The 20760-nt window shown below is 36.2% G+C and overlaps 1 protein-coding gene across 6 annotated transcripts in view; it reads left to right on the forward strand.

Moving 5' to 3' along the window:
- mctp1a (multiple C2 domains, transmembrane 1a) overlaps positions 1 to 20760 on the forward strand; it is a 209647-nt gene that overhangs the window by 36762 nt on the left and 152125 nt on the right. The window contains exon 1 of one of the 6 annotated variants that reach the window (XM_051110083.1): positions 3866 to 3994. The exons of 4 other annotated variants lie outside the window; for them this stretch is intronic. In XM_051110083.1, coding sequence (XP_050966040.1) covers positions 3953 to 3994 — 42 coding nt within the window. In that variant the 5' untranslated portion in view covers positions 3866 to 3952. One more of the 6 variants, XM_051110084.1, reaches the window with a different exon arrangement.

A 20760-nucleotide genomic window follows, 5' to 3' on the forward strand; every position in this document is an offset into this window, starting at 1 on the left:
AAAGTGAACGTGCTTTAAAAAAAAGTAAAACAACGATGGATGATTTTGAAAATGAGAAGGCAGTTTTCGCCCTACCTTTTTGAACCAAAGTACACAGATGAAGAACTATCCATGCGTGACCTTTCCAACGTGATTACGCAATGCATGAAATCGTAGAGCGATGAAATCATGAAATCATTTCACTAGATAAACCCTTATTCCTCGGCTGGGATCGTGTAGAGCCCTTTGAAGCTGCATTGAAACTGCAGTTTGGACCCTTAACTGGTTGGCTCCTATTCAAGTCCACTATATGGAGAAAAATCCTGGAATGTTTTCCTCAAAAACCCTTATTTCTTTTCTACTGAAGAAAGAAAGACATGAACATCTTGGATGATATTGGGGTGAGTAAATTGTCAGGAAATTTTCATTCTGGAAGTGAACTAATCCTTTAAACAATCCGTTCATAAAAGGTGGATGGTTCAAACAACAATAACACAAGAATTGTTTTTCAAGCTGGGCTTTGTTGCACATCTAACAGTGAGCTGGCGGGAACCACAAAAGTGATGTCTACCTTGAGAACAGCGCCAAAGTTTCCTGTGTTCCACACTACAGGATGTTTCCCTCTGATCTTCCTGACTTAATGAGCTGCCATATGGTCGATGTGCCAGGCAACACAACCAAAGGACTGCCAGTGCTTGGGTGTTATTGATGCTTATGTCAAAATATCAGATCTGTGCTCAATTTGTCTCTTATTTCTGCTTGCTTTTAGCTCTACAAATGGTTGCTTCAGTAAGGTCTATGAGGTCGCATACAGTACTTCTCTATTTGACCCTGAAAGCATCTGCTGCTTGTTATCGTAGGAAAAAGCATGGCTGACATTTGGGGATTGAGAGAGGATACTTGAGTTCCACATGATGAAAATTTGATTGCTTTATATAAGAGTACTTCAGTGGAGATGGGCTCTCTGAGAATCCCTGTTCTTGTGTTGTGGTAGTGAGTGTCTGGAGTCAGAGGGAATCCTCAATCAAGAGATTATGAGGCTTCTTCCACTCATAATGTAACCTGTCCCAGACAAGATTGCTACATCACAAGCAAAAGACTGATTAGTCTTTTTTAGTGTTGACTGATGGCCTTTCAAAAGACTTAAACACTGCACTGGCGTTGTTCTGTAATACTGAAGTATTACATCATTTAGAGCTGATTTCACATTGATGCCAGGCTTATTAGTGATTTGTTACAAATGGTTTGCATCCATCCAGTCAAAGAAAAATCATACAAAGTACTTCCAGGAATACTATGGTACTCCTTATTTACATAATTATTGTGTCTTCAGTATATGTGCTGAATGAGTTAGATGAACACCATAATTTGTCAGTGGCTTTACAACCTAAAATGACTTGAGATATAAAACTATTTACCAAACCACCTCCATTTCTGCAAAGTGCAGTCGCTCCGTTTCTCTCTCATCCCATCCTCAGCAGCCAATGAGACTCTTAAATGTGGGTTTTTCCATGCATCAGGGCTGACCCATTTTCATGATGTGGGAGACCCACACTCTCTCTGTGGAGACATTTCTTCAGGAATCCATTTGTCTAAGAACACCTGGGCACATCAGAGAGCTTAATTGTGATTAATGGGCTCTTACGGATCCTGCACACACTCATGGTCCATAAAAGTTGTAATTACAGTGGCATTAGTTTACTGGAGCTTCAGTGAGTAACTGCAGATAGTGGAATTAACACTATTGATCTGATAGTTCATGTAGATGTAATTAAGTATATTTTAAAAGCTAAAACTTCTGCTTGAAAAGAAACATAGTGCCATTAATATGGATCAGTTTGATAAGTGTATGTATGTGCTGGTGTGATGTCACAGTGACATATGACTATGAGGCTAATCTATAGTTTAAAATCTGTAACCTGCTGAAAGATATTGCATCCAAAATTAATATTCATTATTTATTACATGACTAGAATAGGAAATATTACCAACCTGTTTGAATCCCACATGTTGGACAGAATGTTATTTTTCTTGATATTCTCGTTTTATAGGCTATAATTTTTAATTGTCATAGAATTCACATGAAAGTATATCCATTATCTTTGTTGTAACAGATTCTGTAGCTTCATGTGACTATGACATCATAAAAGCCAATACCATTTTGTGAAAAACGTTTATGAAAAATCATACTCTAGCATGTAAATAGTCAGCAGTGGTGGGCCTAGGACAGAACCTTGATGGACACAATGAAATCATCATGCCGTTATGTTCAGTTATATGCTTGAAATACACTGCTTTATCTGAATTTACCTGCATGTTTCACTGAAAATTGGATGATAAACTAGAGACTTCAGAACACCATCTGTTTATTTCAAAAGGAACAAACTGCAAATCCAACATTTGTGCAGATAGGAGCGATTACAGCCTGCCTGGTTCAACCTGAATTGCTCCTTTTAGTTCGAATTCTAAGAACCATTTTGGCTCAGTTTTGGTAGTTCTTTGTGCCAGTCTTTGTGCACCCGCTTAAAGCTCTTAACAGAGTCATTTCCGCAAATAGCTTGTATGGGATAATTCATTTTGGTGGCATTTTGGTGAAGGGGAGAAAGGGAACAAGGGAGCAAGAATGTGAAAATGAGTTGGAAAAAAAAGATGAAAAGGAGAAGCTAGAGGTATTATTACTGGATAAAGAATTGAGGATGATGTAGTGGAGAGTAATGTTAGGCTAAATGAGAAATGGGGAAGGAGCCAACAATGGAAAGGAACAGTAAAATTAGACTAGAAACTAGTAAAAAACCTAGAAATTGAAATTTGGTTGTCATTTACTCACCCTCATGTTGTTATAGACCTGTATGACTTTCTTTTTTTTCTTTTTTTAAATAAGATATTTTGAGGAATGTTGATAACCAAACAGTTTCGGTTGCAACTGACTTTAAATGCATGAATAAAAAATCCCCCAAATATCTCAAATCTCATATCTAATTATATATATATATATTTTTTTTTAGGAGAGGAATAATTAATATATGTATGTATATATATATATATATATATATATATATATTTTTTTTTTTTTTTTTTTTTGCACAGAAGACAGGAATATTTAAGACTTAAAAAAGAGTCTGCTGCATGTATGATAAATTTAGGTGAGTAAAAAACTATTTTCTCCTCCACTGAAGCAGTAAAAATCTTACATGTGTATGTACACCTTCAGATTAAAAGATGGATTTGATATAATTGATTAGGTTTAATAATGCTGAAAAATTAGGTTTGGCTTGCAGTAAAAAGCACTAAATAATACACTAATTATTCTATTGTTTTTTAAAGGTTGATAGACATGATCAGTATGAATTGGCATTCTCTTTTGTTCACTAGTAAAAGTCACACAGATTTGGATACACATGAAAGTGAGTAAATATTGACAGAATTGTCAATTTTGTGTAAACCACCCCTTCAAAAGATAGAGGAGAGAATTATGTGGGGTTTTCAGAGATGAAGAAACAATATACAAGGTGGTGGTAAAGGAAAAAGAAAGAGTGATGAGGGCTACGAGAGAACAGGAATGTTAAAACAGTGACAGTTGTCCTCTGAGACACTGCAGAGTGGCTTTCTGACCCTTGAATGCTCTACAGCAGCTCATTAAACTTCATCCCCAGAGTCCTGAGAAACGCCACTTTACACTTTATGTGTGCACCTGCTTTATAAATTTACAGTAGGGTGTTCTGAAGCGCATAGTTTTATATATCAAAATCAGCAAGCTCATGTGGGCGCGTGTAGCCATTGAGAGATATTTGAGAAGTTTGGTAGAAATGCTCCCTATCTCTTCTGACAGCTGGTTGCTACGTGCACTGTATGCATATGTGTGCGTGCGTCTGTGTGTGCGAGGCGGGCTCCCGCTCATATAGGGCAGGAAACCAGAGGCAGACTCAGCAGTGGCAGAGGCAGCAGTGTGAGGACTCTTCATCTCTGTGGCTGGATGTTAGCACTATCTCTTCCCTCCGTGGGACAAAAATTGTCTGTATGTATGCTCTCTACCATGCTCATTCCTCTTGAAGCTTTCCTTTTAGGTGTGCCTCTAATGAATATACTGCAGATGGAATGCTCTGTGACACATGTGTGGCATGGAGCCGGTGTGAAAGGGGACTTTAATCTTCTGTTACCGTTGATGCATTCATCAGAGTGATGGAATCGAAAAGTAAGGTTAAGGTAAAAAATTTCTTTTGCATTTGAAATATTTAAGCAATTTTGATAGATGCGAGTTAGCAGTGAAAATATTTCAACGTGTTGTTTGCACTAGGGACTGTGTTTATTTTTGGGATAGTGTTTGGTTTCTAAAAGCGTGTGGTTGGAACTTGAGAGGGATGGTACAAAAGGAGTGCTGGAAGGGATGAGAGAAAAAGAGGGATGAGGTGTGGAGAAGGAAAGGAAAAAAGGGTGGGAGACCAGGGGGGATTCCTGCTGTTTGTTTTTGTTTCTTCTTTACAGAGACAGCTGCTGATTTTTTTTTTTACACCCAGACAGCTGATAGCTGGAGAACAACAGCAGTATCAGGCAGCATCCTGTGAAAAACCATTGAGAAGCGTTTCCTCAAGCCTACATGGTGTGAAGTGAATGATAGTGGAGGAAACACCCCAGTCTGCAGGATGTGTTTTATGTGTGATGGTGAATTTTTAGCTCCTTTGATGAAGCTGGTATATACCTGATGTGTGTATTTCTGAATGGGGCTTTTCGGTCGTTTCCTTCTCAAACCATAAGCAAACGATTGCATGAAAGTGTATGTGAAAATATGCAAAAATGTAAGATCATGAAAAATTGTTCAATGCAGTTGGAGTCATATTTCATATTGGCATGCTGTGGAAAGTTTGAGCAATTTATTGGCACACAAATTAGGAACAAGCACAACAGGAACACAGTGTTTTCTGTTACGGGGAAAGCAGGCGGTCTGGGTTTTGGCCCTTTTATTGTGAAAAGGTTTGGTATGAAGCTTTGAAATCAAATATTTTCGCCATATTAACAGCCATTACACCTGTCAGTTAAAGGATTAGTTCTCTTCCAGAATAAAAATGTACTTACCCCTATGTCATCCAAGATGTTCATGTCTTTCTTTCTTTAGTTGAAAAAAAATGAATGTTTTTAAGGAAAACATTCCAGGATTTTTCTCCATATAGTGGACTTCAGTGGGGATCAATGTGTTGAAGGTCCAAATTGCAGTTCAATGCAGCTTTAAAGGGCTCTACACAACACATTCTGTCTCCCAACTCATCACATATTGACACTTGGTCAGGATCCCTTGGCTTCACCTTCAGCGTAATTTTTTGTAGTGCATCATATAATGTGATTTCATGTTTTCCTTTGTCTTTTGAGTGTTACAAGCTGTTCATGCATGTATAAGATCTGTAAAAGTGCAAAGATTAAATTCTCAAACCCAAAGAGATATTCTTTATAAAAGTTAAGACTCAGCCACACCTTCCTAAAACAGCTCATTCAAACACGCCCCCACATATCTATGTCACGGTGACGTCCGAATGAATATGCAAAGAAAGAAGGCATAACTTCTATTCTCGCTGTAGTATTATTGTAGCCATCGCCATGTTGCGGAGACGCTGTGTGTTTGACTGCGAAAACGAAAGTGCTTTGTTTGACCTTTCAAATGAGTACACAACTAGAAATCTGTGGTTAAGATGTATTTACAACAGTGTTCCAGAACAGTACAACGCAAATATTCAAGTGTGGTCAGCGCCAATAGCCTTGTGGGCAGTACTGACATATGGTGCAGTTGTGCCTCGGGTGTCCTGAGATCGTGGACCTTTCCCGATACTACCGCCCACCCACTCCCCCCTCTCTCTCCCACTCACTTCCTGTCTCATCTCCACTGTCCTGTCAAAAAAATTGGAAGATGCCCAAAAAAAAAAAAACAACAAAAAAAATCAAGTGTGTGCAGTGCATTTTATGGAGTACTGTTTCCTGAACCTGGGAGAGTAGCCTACAATATCGGCTGTGCACACTATAAAGTGGGGCAGTTCCAACTTTGCAAGGACAGTCTGGCGCTTCTGACTCACAGCCTGTAAGTACATTTTCATATTTAAGAATTTGCTACTGGTTATTCAAACACGAGTTTTGAGCAGTGTAGAGTAGTGCTTGCTTATTGTTTTTACGATCACAAATGCAGACATGGTGTTATGTTTATGCAGCACGACGTGACGCAATGTGATTCGACGCAATGCAACGCTTGTGAAATGCCATTGGCTCTTGTGTGTCTCGTGACCGATTTCATCATGCTAAACAAGTTCGGGAGTATCTTTTTGAATGTGATATGTCCGGGAGCGAGATCTTTTTTAGTGATTAAAACCATATGAATTACTCTGTTCTGCACATAAAGATATCAGAGGACTTGGAATGCAATGCGGCTTGTTTGTAATACTTTGATACTGCTTTTTATGGTCAGTTTTTGCAATAAATGTCACTGTACCTGTCACTGTTTTATATTGTTCAGAAGTGGGTAGGTTTATGGTAGGGGTAGTGGTGGGGTTAGGTGCTCCAAACTATCTATGAAAGTATACATTTATATAAAATGATTTCAATTTTTTTCGCAAACGCATGTAAACCAATGCGACACATAATGCAAACAACAAAAGTCACAGACGATGAACTAACCACGCGTGACCTTTCCAACATGATTACGCAATGCGTGAAATTGCGCACACGCATCGAAGAGCTAGTGCAAGATGAGCATTTGTGGTTAAAAAGTATATAGATTATAATTTTTTTTAGTAAATGACCAATCGTTTTGCTAGATAAGACCCATATTCCTTGTTTGGGATCATGTGGAGCCATTCGAAGCTGCATTGAAACTGCAATTTAGACCTTGTTGCGTTTTATTGTTTGCGTTCCATTGTTTTCTCCCTGCCTAACTTATCAGAACAGATCTGTAGTCCGCTAGTTAAACACCACTGGTCTATATAATGGAAAAATGCTGACATTTGCTAAACATACTGCTTGAATCACCAGTAAGAAAGTGTCTGGGGAACTGACAATCCAGTCTGTCAATTACACCATATTTATGAAGTGTTATTGATTATGCTGCACTTACTGTATTAAGAGGGATATAAATGGGCATTCCTGCAGTTCAGAATAGTGGATGAGAGAAGAATACTAATGTGAAAGCTACCCTCAGTATTAATTAATTAGATAAAACTCATCTCTGTCTCATAGAGAACAAGTCTGATAACTAGATTTGGCAGTGGAATTATTAATTCATGTGTTTGATGTACAACTACTTAGCAGGTGGATTGACCCTGTCTCACCTCCCTCACAGTCTCTCTCTCTTTCCTTCTGTCTTTTGTATACAGAAAAGCCTCATTCTGACTCCTTTTTTTTTTTTTTAGTTTGTCTAATGTATCTGCTCTGAGAGAGATATTATGCAGCAGTTAGTTCCAGTCCACTAATTTGAATGGTCGAGTGGCGTTCCAAGAGTTCCAACATCAGTGGAACATTTCACTGTTTATATCTTCTCCCGCCTGTGTTCCAATTCAATGGTTTGCAACTTTGTAACAGATCTGTTTTTGCTGCCACTGGAAAAATACACTGACAATATTGTTTTTAAAAGGTCAGTTACTTGATATTAACTTATTTTTTGAACTGCAGCAAAAAAACAATATCACACTCGAGTGATAATAACATTTATTGAGGTCAAGCCTGAAGTCTTGGTAATGGTTTCTTGAGTTTATTTTGAGTGGCAAGATTGCAGTCGTGCAGTGAAGAAGTTGTGGTGTTTGTCACGTTGAGCCAATCAGATGAGATTCTGCTGTGATTACTGAGACTGTTGATTGCGGTGGGAGTGGAAAGGTTGGCCACTGGCCATAGTCTAGAATACAGCCAACTGTACAGAATCCAATTGGAAAGGAAACTCACTAATGAGATCTCTTTAAAGGAATGCTCCACCTAGAACAAGTTAATTCTGATTTCCTCACCCCTCCCAGATGTATATGACTTTCTCAGTCTTCAGATGAGCACAAACTAAAAATAATCCATCTCTGTGAGCCCATAAGTGTATAAGACCTCCAAAGTTGGCACTTCAAAAAGTCAATATCTTCTGTGTGTGTGTGAGAGAGAGAATATTACTTCAATTCTAAACTGTTTTTTAAAACTATAAATCATTGCTTTCGACCAGCTGTGATAGGAGTTGACATAAATGCCAACATGTTTGTTTTGAAACACAATAAGTGACGTAGAAGCACAGAGGACCAGAACTCTGAGTTTCACAACACAAAAACTTTAAATATTTAAAATATTAGTAGTAGTTAGTATTTTTCTCACACACAATGTTAGTTTCATAAGGCATTGAGTCATCAGGTGGGGTCATATGGATTTGCAAAGATGGCTTATTTTTATACAAATATTATATTTGGATCCAACTTTTTGTTAGGTACACTGTAAAAACCAAAAAAAAAACATAATTTGTTGAGCCAACTTAAAATAATTTGTTACCCAGCTGCCTTAAAATTTTAAGTTCAGTCAACTCAAATAAGTTTTCAAATAAGTCAACTTGAAATGTTAAGTTGTACTAAGTGACAACTTAGATATTTGAGTTGACTAACCAAAAAATCTGGTTTGTTAAACTTAAAAGCTGGGCTTGTTACCCAGCCGCCTTAAAATGTTAAGTTGAATTAACTCAAATGTCTAAGTTGTGACTTAGTGCAACTTTCTTTTTTGAGTTTTTTTTGTTTTTTACAGTGTGGCCTTAACTGTACTTAGATTTAAATTACTCATTTGATACAATGCACTTATTGTGTACATGTGTGTACTTACATTGTACTTACTATATTTGTACATTACACTGTTGACCCATCCCATACACCTTAACCCACCCTTAAACCTACCCATACCACTAAACCTGTCCCTAACCTATATCCCACTTCAATATCAGCAAAAGTGTTTTGCAGTACAATATGAACACAATAAGTACATTGTACTTATTTTTTTTATAAGTACACAGTAGATAAGGCTACCTAATATAAAGTGGGACCTATATTTGTTTGTGTTCAACTAAATGTTATAAATCTGCGACTGTATGAAGGTGAAGAAATGATGAGAGAATAATTTTTTTGGGGTCGAGTATCCCATTGTCTGTTGTTTCCTCTATCTAGCAATGGCTATGTTTACATGCACCCAGATAATCCATTTTTGGCTCAGTAAGACTGAAAAGCCTTCATGTAAACACCTTAATCAATCCATTTGAGCTCGATCTGCATGAAGTTTCGATTGGATTGACAAAGATGTTATAGACCTTTTCTAATCCAATCGAGATGAGATGTAAACACTTGATCGCATTGAAAACCGAAACTGGAAAGTACTGTGCTTGTGCAATGACGTAGAAATGGCATCATGACATGTGGAACGAGCTGTTGTTTTTGTAGAATGACGTATCATAAATGCGTGTCATGTTATTCTAAAACTCTCCTTCCACTCATCGTATGTGAACTGGAGTGGAACAACATCCCATCCGTCCTCACTTTATACTCTCACCCACAGATGGCTTGTTTTGGCCATGGGAATGGGCGATTTACTGCTTGATGAATGAAAGCAGCACGGCACAAAGCTTCACATGCTCGTCGTCTCCTAATTAGCACCCGAAATAGATATTATTAAGTATGCTCTTTAAAACTAAGAAAAGAAGCAATGGTAGGTGAATAGCATGTGCAAACAGGGGGAAACTCTGTATGTTTGTGCAGTGTGTGCATGTCAGAAGATCAAATACGATATGTGACATGAACACACACATCAACCCGATTACTTCATTTAGCAATCATGTAAACACTACATTTGGATTCATCAGTTAGATTTTTTTTATTTTGACTGAAGCAAAACATAACCATTGAACTAATGCAGACTTGTGTTCAGGTGATCAAATTTTCCCTTATTTTAAAGTCTAATTCTCGCTATTAACAAACCATTAACTACTAATTTTGCCTCAATAAACTCCCAATTTACTGCTTATTAATACTTAGTAAGGTAGGTGTAAAGTTTAGGTATTGGGTAAGATTAGGGATGTAGAATATGGTCATGCAGAATATGTGCTTTATAAGTAGTAATAGACAGCCAATATGTTAATAACAGGCATGCTAGTATAGTGAGAACTGGTCCCTATACTAAAGTGTTACCTTTTTCTCTTTTAAAATAGACCGTATTCTCACATATCTCTTCTAGAGTTTCAGTAGTGATCTCAACAATATCTCAAGCTGTGCTGAGATTTACTAGTATACAAAGTCAGAAGTTGGTGATTTTAATATAAAATCATTTCAGATTTATTAATGACCAAAAATGCTATTTTCTGTTCACATTTTTAAATTAGTTTTTCGTAATTTTATTGCTGTACACTCATTGCATGTCAACAATGATTTGATTTGTTTCTGCTTTTTATCTCTAATAAGGAATTCTAGGAGAACCATTAATGCTTAAATGAAACTGAATAAATGACAAACCCATTACGCTTCCCCACCTATGAAAGAACAACCTCTGATTCTGAGTAACACAGTTTTCCTCTGGGATATTCTGCGCAGGTGAGATAATGTGGATGAGACATAAAACCTTGCATATCTCCGGCTGCTTTTGTTGTAATCGATGCCGCAAATTGCAGAAAATGCCCATTTGCTGGTAGTCTTAGCCATCCTCCAGTTTTATGAGTCTCAAAGCAGTTTGACCACAATGACCACAACAGTATTGTCTTAAAGCATTTTAGAACCAGTCACATTTAAAAGCCGAGGGAGCTTGCTTGTAGTAGCACTATTAAAGACAGCATGAAACAGAAATTGCGATCATCTTTTCTTCAGTGTTGTGTTATATCCGAGTGAGGTCACACTTTAGTTTGGGGACAAATTCTCACTATTAGCCGCTTTTGCCTCAAATTTCTAATTTGCTGCTTATTAATACTTAATAAGATAATTGTGAAGTTTAGGTATGGGGTAGGATTAAAAAGATAGTTCACCCAAAAATGAAAATTCTGTCATTAATAACTCACCCTCATGTTGTTTCAAACCCATAAGACCTTCGTTCATCTTCAGAACACAAATAAAGATATTTGGCTTACTGGAAATACATGCCTCTACGTGCATTTCTGCAACATGGTAATTACGTACCTTACTGCACGTTTCAAAGTGAAATGTCCAGAAAGTGGCGTTAAAACACACGTTCAATATGTGACCGTGGCACGTTTTTGTTACGTTAGTACATGCACGTATTGCTGCGTTTTTAAGGTACGTATTCAAATATCCAGGGAGTGTCGCTAAAAGTTAATGCTCTATCATGTTGGAAATATTCCCTACGCCAAACCCAACCCTAAACCTAACCGATAATGTTAACAAAAGCAAAAATGATATAAAAACGCATTTGTTGATGTAGCCATGCTATTTTAATTTTCTTATGCGGTTTTGAACTGTTTTGTTAAACCCTAGTCACACGGGGTTCGTACCAGAGGTCTTCATTACTCAAGTGTAACGCTGTATCTCATAAGCTACCGAGCAAACCTACTGAACCAGAAAAGTAAAGCATATGAAGCTGTATATGTGTTGATGACATTCAGAAGTATCAGTTTTCAAATCGCGCAGCATGTTAAAATTGTATTGAGGCCATAATGTAATATTCTGTAAATAATTGTGTGAAAATTGGGCTTTATTAATCAAAACTCTGTGTGTAAATTATACTTTGTGTGAAAAGGAATAAAAGTTGTTGGTGTTTGACTGCCTCTTGTGTTCATTTAATCTGGAAACTGCAGAGATTCGTACATATAGGTACGTTTTTTCAGTTTTGCAGAAATGTATATAGAGGCACATATTTCCAATGAGCCTATGTTGGATATTTTTGATGAAATCAGAGAGCTTTCTGACCCTGCATAGACAGCAACAAACAATTGAGAAACCCATTAAGTTTCCTGAGTTATGAAAGAGCAACCTCTGGTTTTGAGAAACACAGATTTCCTCTGGGATATTCTGTGCAGGTGAGATAATGCGGATGAGACATAAAACCAGATTGATGCTGCTGTTGTTGTAATCGATGCCGTTAAAAATGCCCATATGCCTGTAGTTTTAGTCATCCTCCAGTTTTATGAGACTCAAAGCTGTTTTTAAATGCAATGAAACTTGGACTAGGCCTGTTGTGATTGATTAATCATCTAATCATGGTTATTTGATCTAATTGCAGTTATTTGTGATAACTGATAAGTGCCATTCAAATAAAGGAGATTTAACATGTAAAAAAATGTCATGTATGAATGTGTGAAATGCAAACCTTTTATTTTGCAAGTCCTTTTATGCAATGTCAGCAGCACATGACGCTTTCATGACACATGCTCATGTCTAAAAATTCACAACAGTACTATAGTCGCTCTAACATTGGATGTCTTCCGCCTCTGTCTCTCTCTCTCTCTTGCTCTATCTGTCTGTCTATCTATTCTCATCTCTCCTGTCACTCTCTCTCTGTTTCACCTGCCTTGGTTATACAGTTTCACCTGTCATTCTAGAAGCCTTTGTTCCCTATTGCCTGTACATCTTCTGTCTGAAAGGCTCAGCTATATTCCTCCTCTCCCTCCTACATTCTGGCCTTACCTGACAGTTTATGTGGACATATTTCCAGGTTACGATTTCTGCACACTGTTTTCACCATGACCTTTACCTTTCTTGTGATCTTTCATTTAACATCCATGAATTCAAACAGTTACAGTGTGCCACTTTTGCACATGATATTTCGGCACGAAACCCTGAGCTGTGAGTATTCGCTACACACATTTTCTTGATCTTTCTCACTTCCCCCTCTCTAACACATTTCCTTTCTTACACCTTTCTCTTTATCTCTCTCTGTGTATTCATGTGCACAATGTGTGTCAGACCCAGCAGTGTTTTTTTTTTTCCATGGAGCTGTGTTGGCCTGTGGGATAGATTGCCTGTCACGGTGCTTCCCTGCTGCTTTGCTTTATTCCGGGTCACTGCAACCTTCCTCACCTGTAGTTTCTTCTCAGACTCAGCATCATGATCTGAGTGGTCTTAATGCCTGAATATTGTGTTACATGATGTCCGCTTCTTTGCACTGTGCACCTGACTCAAATGTCTTTAAACATTCTATCTAGAGGGTTGCATTTTGTTTCTTTTTGAAATGAATGTGCTGTATGTCAGACAAACATGAATGGTTTAACCACTGTTTTTAACCACATTGACCACAAAGGATTTTTAAGACACTGTGACATTCAAAAGTTGAGGCAGGTTGCTTGTGCTGTATGTGCAATTCTGTCAGAAAATGCAACCCTTCTCTCAGAAAATTATTGCAGTTGCAAATGTTTTGGTACTCACATGTTTATTTTTTGTTTGCAAAGGTTGCAAGTGTGATTACTATATTGCCCACACCTTACCTGCCGCAAGTGTGTCTAAATACAGATTACAGGAGAATCACATGCTTGTAGTAGCAAACTTGATGCATGATCAAGTTTGACTTTTCTTCTCTGTTATTTTTGTGTTGTTGCAGTGCAAACAAAAAAAATAAGCATGTGAATACCATGGGTTACATGCCTATGTGACATTGCTGTGCTATGTGATCATGAAAACGTATTGTTTACCCTTTTTTTTTTTTTTTTTTTTTTTTTTTTTTTTTTGAAGTATTGCGGTTTAAAAATAAATTATTTTAAGCTGTTAAAATGCAATAAGCAGCGAGAAAGAACCGTATTGGATCCAGGCAGCTCTTAAAGTGACAGCAGTCGTTTAAGTAATTTAATTTTGTTCTATTGCTTGTAATTAGCTTCTATATGATTATAGAAATCAGTACTTTTATTTAGCAAGGAAGCTTTTAAATGTATCAATAGTGATGATAAAGATTTTTATAATGTTACAAAAAATTTCTATTTCAGATAAATGCTGTTCTGAATATTACAAATGTATATATAAATATACATTTATATAAATATAAATATATAAATGCTGCAAATCAGAATATTAGAATGATTTCTGATCATGTGACTGGAGTGATGATAAAAAATCAAAAAATTCAGCTTTGATATCACAGGAATAAATTCAATTTTTAAATATATTCAAATAGAAAGCAGTTTTTTTAAATAGTAAAAATATTTCTAAATTTTACTGTTTTGCTGTATCTGTATCTGAGCAGAAGAGACTTTTTTTAAAAACCTTAAAATTCTTACTGTTCAAAAACTTTTGACTGGTAGTATACCTACGTAATATTAACCGTTTCAAAGTATAGTTGTTCTGGTTTTGTGTTCTTGGTATGTATATTTATTCATATCAGTTTAAATATCTAAAACCAAGTGATTTTCGATGAGATGTGATTTCTGCTATATCTGCAACCATTGTTTAATACTGCAGTGCAGTGTAGGAGTCAGATGTTGGCAGAGCAAAAATATTTCTAATGAGCTAGCCGATCCCAGTTGTTTTCCCAACAAATGCAAATTAGGAGAAGGCTTAGGTGGATTATTTAGATACCTAATATAACCTTTGTTGAAAGTATCAAATTGCTTTCAAAAGGTTACTTTATTTTTGGTCACTATATCATAGACATGAGTGTTTAGACACAATTTATTGATTAGTTAATTGTTCATAACATAAAAAATGCTGCTATTATGCTTAAAAAGCTGTTCCATAGCTGTTCCACACACACAAATGTTCTCAACAAACAAGTCCTTTTTGCATTGATTTACACCAGATAATATAGACTAGACAGTGGGAGGACATGGACAGCAGCTAGCTTGACTTCTGCGTCCCACAACCTCACACTTTTTCCTCTCACAGTTTCATCAGCTTTCGCTCTTCTCTACTCTTAAGCTCATCGAAAAAGATTTCAGTGTCTGTCTAAATGGCCCCTTTCAGCTCCATTGAAGGGCTAAACCCTCTTGAACTTCAAGGTGTCCTTCATATATGGCAAGATACAACCAAAGCATGTCATGATAAGCTGTTCCCTCTAGTGTGGATCTGCACACACCCAGGTCAAAAACATACCAACCCCAGTCTGTCCATCTGGAGCCCGTCCATCTCTGGATTAGCCGGACCAGTCCTCTCGCCCTGGCACCGCCTGCTGGCCCTCCGTACCACAGCTGGTTCCGGAAGGGTGAAAGTGGGTTAGGCGTGTGCTTTGAGCCTCTGGGTCAAGGGTGGATACAGTGGGATTGGAGGGGTTTAATGGAGGTTTATAATAGTCACAGTAGCCAGAGGCAGGAGTCTATTATAGATGGCGGCTCCCTCCGGGCCCGCTCGTGGATCTACAGAACTACAATATTAGGGCAGAAATGAATAGAAACGGAAATATGGAACATGATAGACTCAAAATTATGGGGCTTATATATCTATTTTGGGTAATTGTTTTAGTCCCCTTACAATGCGCCCCCCTTCTAGAGTTGATTAGCCATATATAAATCATATATTACTAGAAGTACAGCTTTTAACTGGAAATCAAACTCATAACAGTTGTGTTCTCAATAATTCACTGCCCTAGATATTTTTAAAATGCAAGATATTTATTGTTTGGTTGTAGTTACACAAGCAAACTCCACTTGAGGAAACGGCTCCAGAAACAGTGTAAGATTGCATAAGAGTTTATTGGCATCAGTATTTGATGGGTTGTACTGTAGGTGGACAGAGAGGTCTGTGTTAAAATCTGTGCAGAGAACAGATTCACTTATTATGGAGTCATTTAATAAGGAACTGAAGAACTGAAGGGGTCATATGTAAAGTAACAAGATAGAAGTGGATTAGATACTTTTATTACTGAACACCGGATGACAATGTGCTATTATTCCACTTGGTATATAGATAATTATTTGCTGCTGTAGGAAAGATGTGGGAGAAGTTCTCCAAACTTTGCTAAGAGGATGTTATTTAGGCTGTTATTTAAAATCTGAAAGAGCTGACAGGAAAACAACAACGTTTAAGTAAGCGTTATTACTCATTTGAAGAGAGGTTAGCGAAAAAGGCTATTTGATTAATGAAAAGTCAGAAAGAGAGAGAAAAAAGTGAAGGTAAATTAAAAGTTGTATATAAAATATTTTATATGAAGTTATATAATGATTGATTTAACGTTTATATAAAATATTCTGTTTATATAAAATATAAAAAAGTATAACTTATCTTGACCTCTTTAATATATTTTTTAGTATAAACAGAATAAAAATAAAATAGCAGCCACCCCAAGCATTAAAATGAGCACAAAAAAAGTTAGCACAAAAAATCAAGATGTTTCTTATTTTATTTCATCCCTTCATCAAATGTTTATTTTATTTTATTTTATTTAATCTTATTTTATTTCATTTTATCTTATTTTGTCTTATTTTATTTTATTTTATTTTATTTCATCTCATTTTATTTTTATTTTATTTTATTTTAACTCATTTTATTATATTTTATTTTTATCTTATTTTGTCTTATTTTAGTTTTTATTTTATCTTTTTATCTTATCTTATTTTGTTTTTTATTTAATCTATTTTATTTTATTTAATATACTTTTATCTTATTTTTATCTTATTTTTTATTTTATTTGATATCTTATTTTAATTTATTTTGTTGTGTTTTGTTTAATTTAATTTAATTTAATTTTGTTTTTATTTTATCTTATTATCCTATCTTATTTTATTTTTATTTTGTATCATATTTTATTTTATCTTATTTTTTTAATTTATTTTTTCATTTAATTTTTCCCCACAATATATGTATATATATATATATATATATATATATATATATATATATATAAATTATTTTATTGAGTAGAAATTGTTACAAAAAAAAAAAAAAATCCAGAAAATGATGAACAACCAGGAAATGTAAAAATGTAAAAAGAGAGTGCAACCTAAAGAAAATTAAGCTCCTAAAACCTCTGGAATCCTGCAATTTAATTCACAGAAACTTGTAGTGTCATGTGTTACTATGTATTAAAATAAAGCTTATGTGTTGTTCTGCCTTGGTGACATTTATTTCTTATTCTTATCCACAATATAACACTCAAGTTTCCTTCCTTCCTTCTTTTGATTGTGCTATAGTTAAAGGTTGTTACACTGGTTGATTTGTCATAGCTGTGTAAAAGGTTGTTGATGCTGGTGTAGCATCATCTCATATTATTACCTTGGAGATTGCAGTCCCTCAAGATTTTTGAGTACTACACAAGCACCGAGGTTAAGTGGTGGCAAAATGGTCTTCTCAAGCATCTATTGCTAAGCGTTGGTTGACTAATGGTTGATGTTCAAATGAATTAACCATGTAAGATTAGTGGAGTAGTTGATGCTATTACTTTCCACAGTGTTGTCTTGGTGTCATTAAGTCTTGTACGGTCTCCAGTAATGCTTGTTACATATTTTATTGTCTAAATGGATTGCTGTGCTGAAGATTGTTAAAGCTGCCGCCCAAATTGCTTATTGATTGAAGTGAGAGAATAGCAGGTTGGGAAGTGGCGTATTCTCCAGAGATAGAGTTAACCGGCACTGTGTTGTCTGGGCTCACTTTGATTACAAACTAAATCATCTGGTCATTTAGATAAAGTATGTGCTGTAAAAACATCGCCCACAATTAACAGGTTTTAATGTAATATAGAAAATCCAATTAGTTGTGGGCTTTGATTTAAGGAGATGCAGATTTTTTTCGATATGTCTCTGGATCGTAATTGTTTGTATAGAATATTGGCCTTCAGTGAAGCTCCTTTAGTTTATGATGAATGACTAGCTTGTCTTGGTCAAAATGTTTAAAAATGATCCTTCCTGTGAAGGACCACCTGCCTTGTGGCCCTGATCTAAAGGCTTCTTGTTCTCCAAAGTTTTGTCACTCCCTCATTTCCACTTTCAGATTGATTTCCAGGACACTCCAAGTGTTTTCTCCTGATCTCAGTGGTGTTATTTAAGAACACACAGGACTGATCTTTGTCAGCAGTGTGCACAGACTTCTGCAGAAGCACAAGAACAAAAATAAATTGTAAAGAAATGTTCACACATCAGTGGTGTGTGATGGTGTTTTGAAATGAAGAGGAAAAGACCTCAAAGCACAATAGTATCTCAATGCGGTAACAATTCAAACAATACATTTTATTTGTGAACTTATGTTCAGCTGTTCTTTTTAATAGTTAACTTTTAACTATTTTTGAATTTTTCGGATCAGCCATCAAAGCTTGGCAAATATTGGTTAACAGACATGGTGATTTACTTTAAATTTCACCAAGCTGATTACACACTAAAACTCCCCCAGTTCACATTTTCATGCCATTTTAAGTCTTATTTTGACAACAAAGTGGTTATGTCTAAGTGTGTAAGTTGTTTACTTACTTTTTTAAATTAGTCTTCCCATTAACGCTATTATATTCTTCATTCGGACTGATTTGCAACCATGGAATGAGCACAAACACATTTGCTCAGTTCCAGACTTTAGTTTGCAGAATTAAAAACATGCATATAGCTTGTTTTCCTGATTACTAATGGTGCGTAGATAATGGTACAGTGGCATGCACAAGTTTGGGAGCCCCTTGCAGAATCTGTTAAAATGTGAATATTTTTAACAAAAAAAGAGAGATCATACAAAATGCATGTTATTTTTTATTTAGTACTGTTATGAGCAAGATCTTTTACATAAAAGATGTTTACATATAGTCCACAAGACAAAAAAAACAATAGCTGAAATTACTAAAATAACCCCTTTCAAGTGTGGGAACCCTTGGTTTTTAATACTGTGTGTGATTACCTGGATGATCTGTGACTGTTTTTTTGTTTTGCGTTGGCTGTTCATGAGTCCCTGTTCATGAGTTTTGAACAGTTAAACTGAGCACTGTTCTTCAGAAAAATCCTCCAGGTCCTGCAGATTCTTCAGTTTTCCAGCATCTTTTGCATATTTGAACCCTTTCCAGCAGTGACTGTATGATTTTTAGATCCATCTTTTCACACTGAGGACAACTGAGGCACTCAGACACATCTATTAAAAAAGGTTCAAACATTCAATGATGCTATAGAAGGAAGCACAATGCATTAAGAACTGGGGGGTGAAAACTTTTTGAATTGAAGGTCAAGGTAAATTGTACTTAATTTGTCTTCCTGGAAACACACAAGTATCCTCTGTTGCTAAATGGAAAAAAAAGATATTTCAACAAAATAAGAAAAATTTGGACATCTTCATCTTGTTCAAAAGTTTTCACCCCCCAGCTCTTAATGCATCGTGTTTCCTTCTGGAGCATCAGTGAACGCTTGACCCTTCGGCAATAGTTTGTGTTTGACTCAGTTGTCCTCAGTGTGAAAAGATGGATCTCAAAATCATACAGTCACTGCTGGAAAGGGTTCAAATATGCAAAAAATGCTAGAAAACTGAAGAATCTGCAGGACCTGGAGGATTTTTCTGAAGAACAGTGCTCAGTTTAACTGTTTAGAACAAACAAGGGACTCATGAACAACCATCACTAAACAAAACACACAAAAAAAACAGTCGTAGATCATACAGGTAACCACATACAGTATTAAGAACCAAGGGTTCCCAAACTTTTGAAGGGGTTGTTTTAATAATTTCAGCTATTTTTTTTTTTGTCATGTGGACTATATGTAAACATCTTTTATGTAAAATATCTTACTCAGGACAGTACTAAATAAAAAATAACATGCATTTTGTATGATCACTCTTATTTCATTCAAATTATTCACAGTTTCACAGAAAGTTTCCAAACTTTCGCATACCACTGTATGTTTCCTGTTGTGATAAACTAAGCTAAAATTTCTCTAAAGATAAAAGTCCTCTAAAGCACCAAAACATGCTAATCACAGCCAGAATGCTGTTGAGGGGGAGTTCAAAAGGGTATGTTGGCCTGTTTCGACCGTACTTCAGGTGTGGTGGCTCCCACCGCTTCTGTGAGAAATCACTCGAAGTCTTGAGGTTTTGATGCCAGAAGACAGACACAGTGAAGCTGAGAAACTCAGAAGAGCATCTTTAGAGTCTGTGTCTGCACACTCTTTTATATAGTTTGTTCACTAAGGCGTGTTCAGCATAGTCCTTCTACCCCCATACAGTGTATACATTTTACTCAGGAAACATGTGTTCATAATAGCCGATAACTTGATTATTCTCCCACATGTCTGTTTACATACATGGCCATGATGGTAAACTAACTTGATTACACATTACACTCTTCTCCGGGCCTCTTTACGTTCTCCTGCAGGCCCTCCGTACATACAAGAGATACATGATCATAATAGTAGATTACACACATGCTTATATTCACATTGATTATACTTGTTTACTTCAGACTTTGATTAATAAAAATCTTCTACACAGGCAGCCACATCTTCGAATAAAATGCTGTTGTTTAGAACAGCTTAGATTGGATAATGGAAGTTATATGCAAAATTATTTCTGCACCTGCCCAAACAAGCCTTCCATCATGTAAATGTAAATGTGTTCAGTCACGTCTTCCACTCATTTATTATTTCCTGCAGTGTTTCACGCTTTTCATTAGTATCATCTTATTTTCTAGGCTGTGAGTGCATCATTGATTAGATGTCCTGAGCTACATCATATTCACGGATGAGCTCACCTGAATCAGCCTTTCTTATAAAAACATATTTATTAATTTATTTCCTTTCAGAACCTTACTTAATGTGACTTAGTTCAGGATCTTACTGTTCTCCTTTTTGTCAGAGTTTGTTGTCCAGTTTCAGATTTACCTACCATTAAATTCACATACAAAGTGCATGGTAGCTTTAATATACACAAGGTGTCATATTGCTCACTGAAGGCACAAAAGTGAAGTCCATATATTGTTTGTTGTGAATGAGTGGGCAGG

This window comes from Labeo rohita, chromosome 5 (genome assembly GCF_022985175.1).
Source record: "Labeo rohita strain BAU-BD-2019 chromosome 5, IGBB_LRoh.1.0, whole genome shotgun sequence".
In the NCBI taxonomy this organism is placed as follows: Eukaryota; Metazoa; Chordata; class Actinopteri; order Cypriniformes; family Cyprinidae; genus Labeo; species Labeo rohita.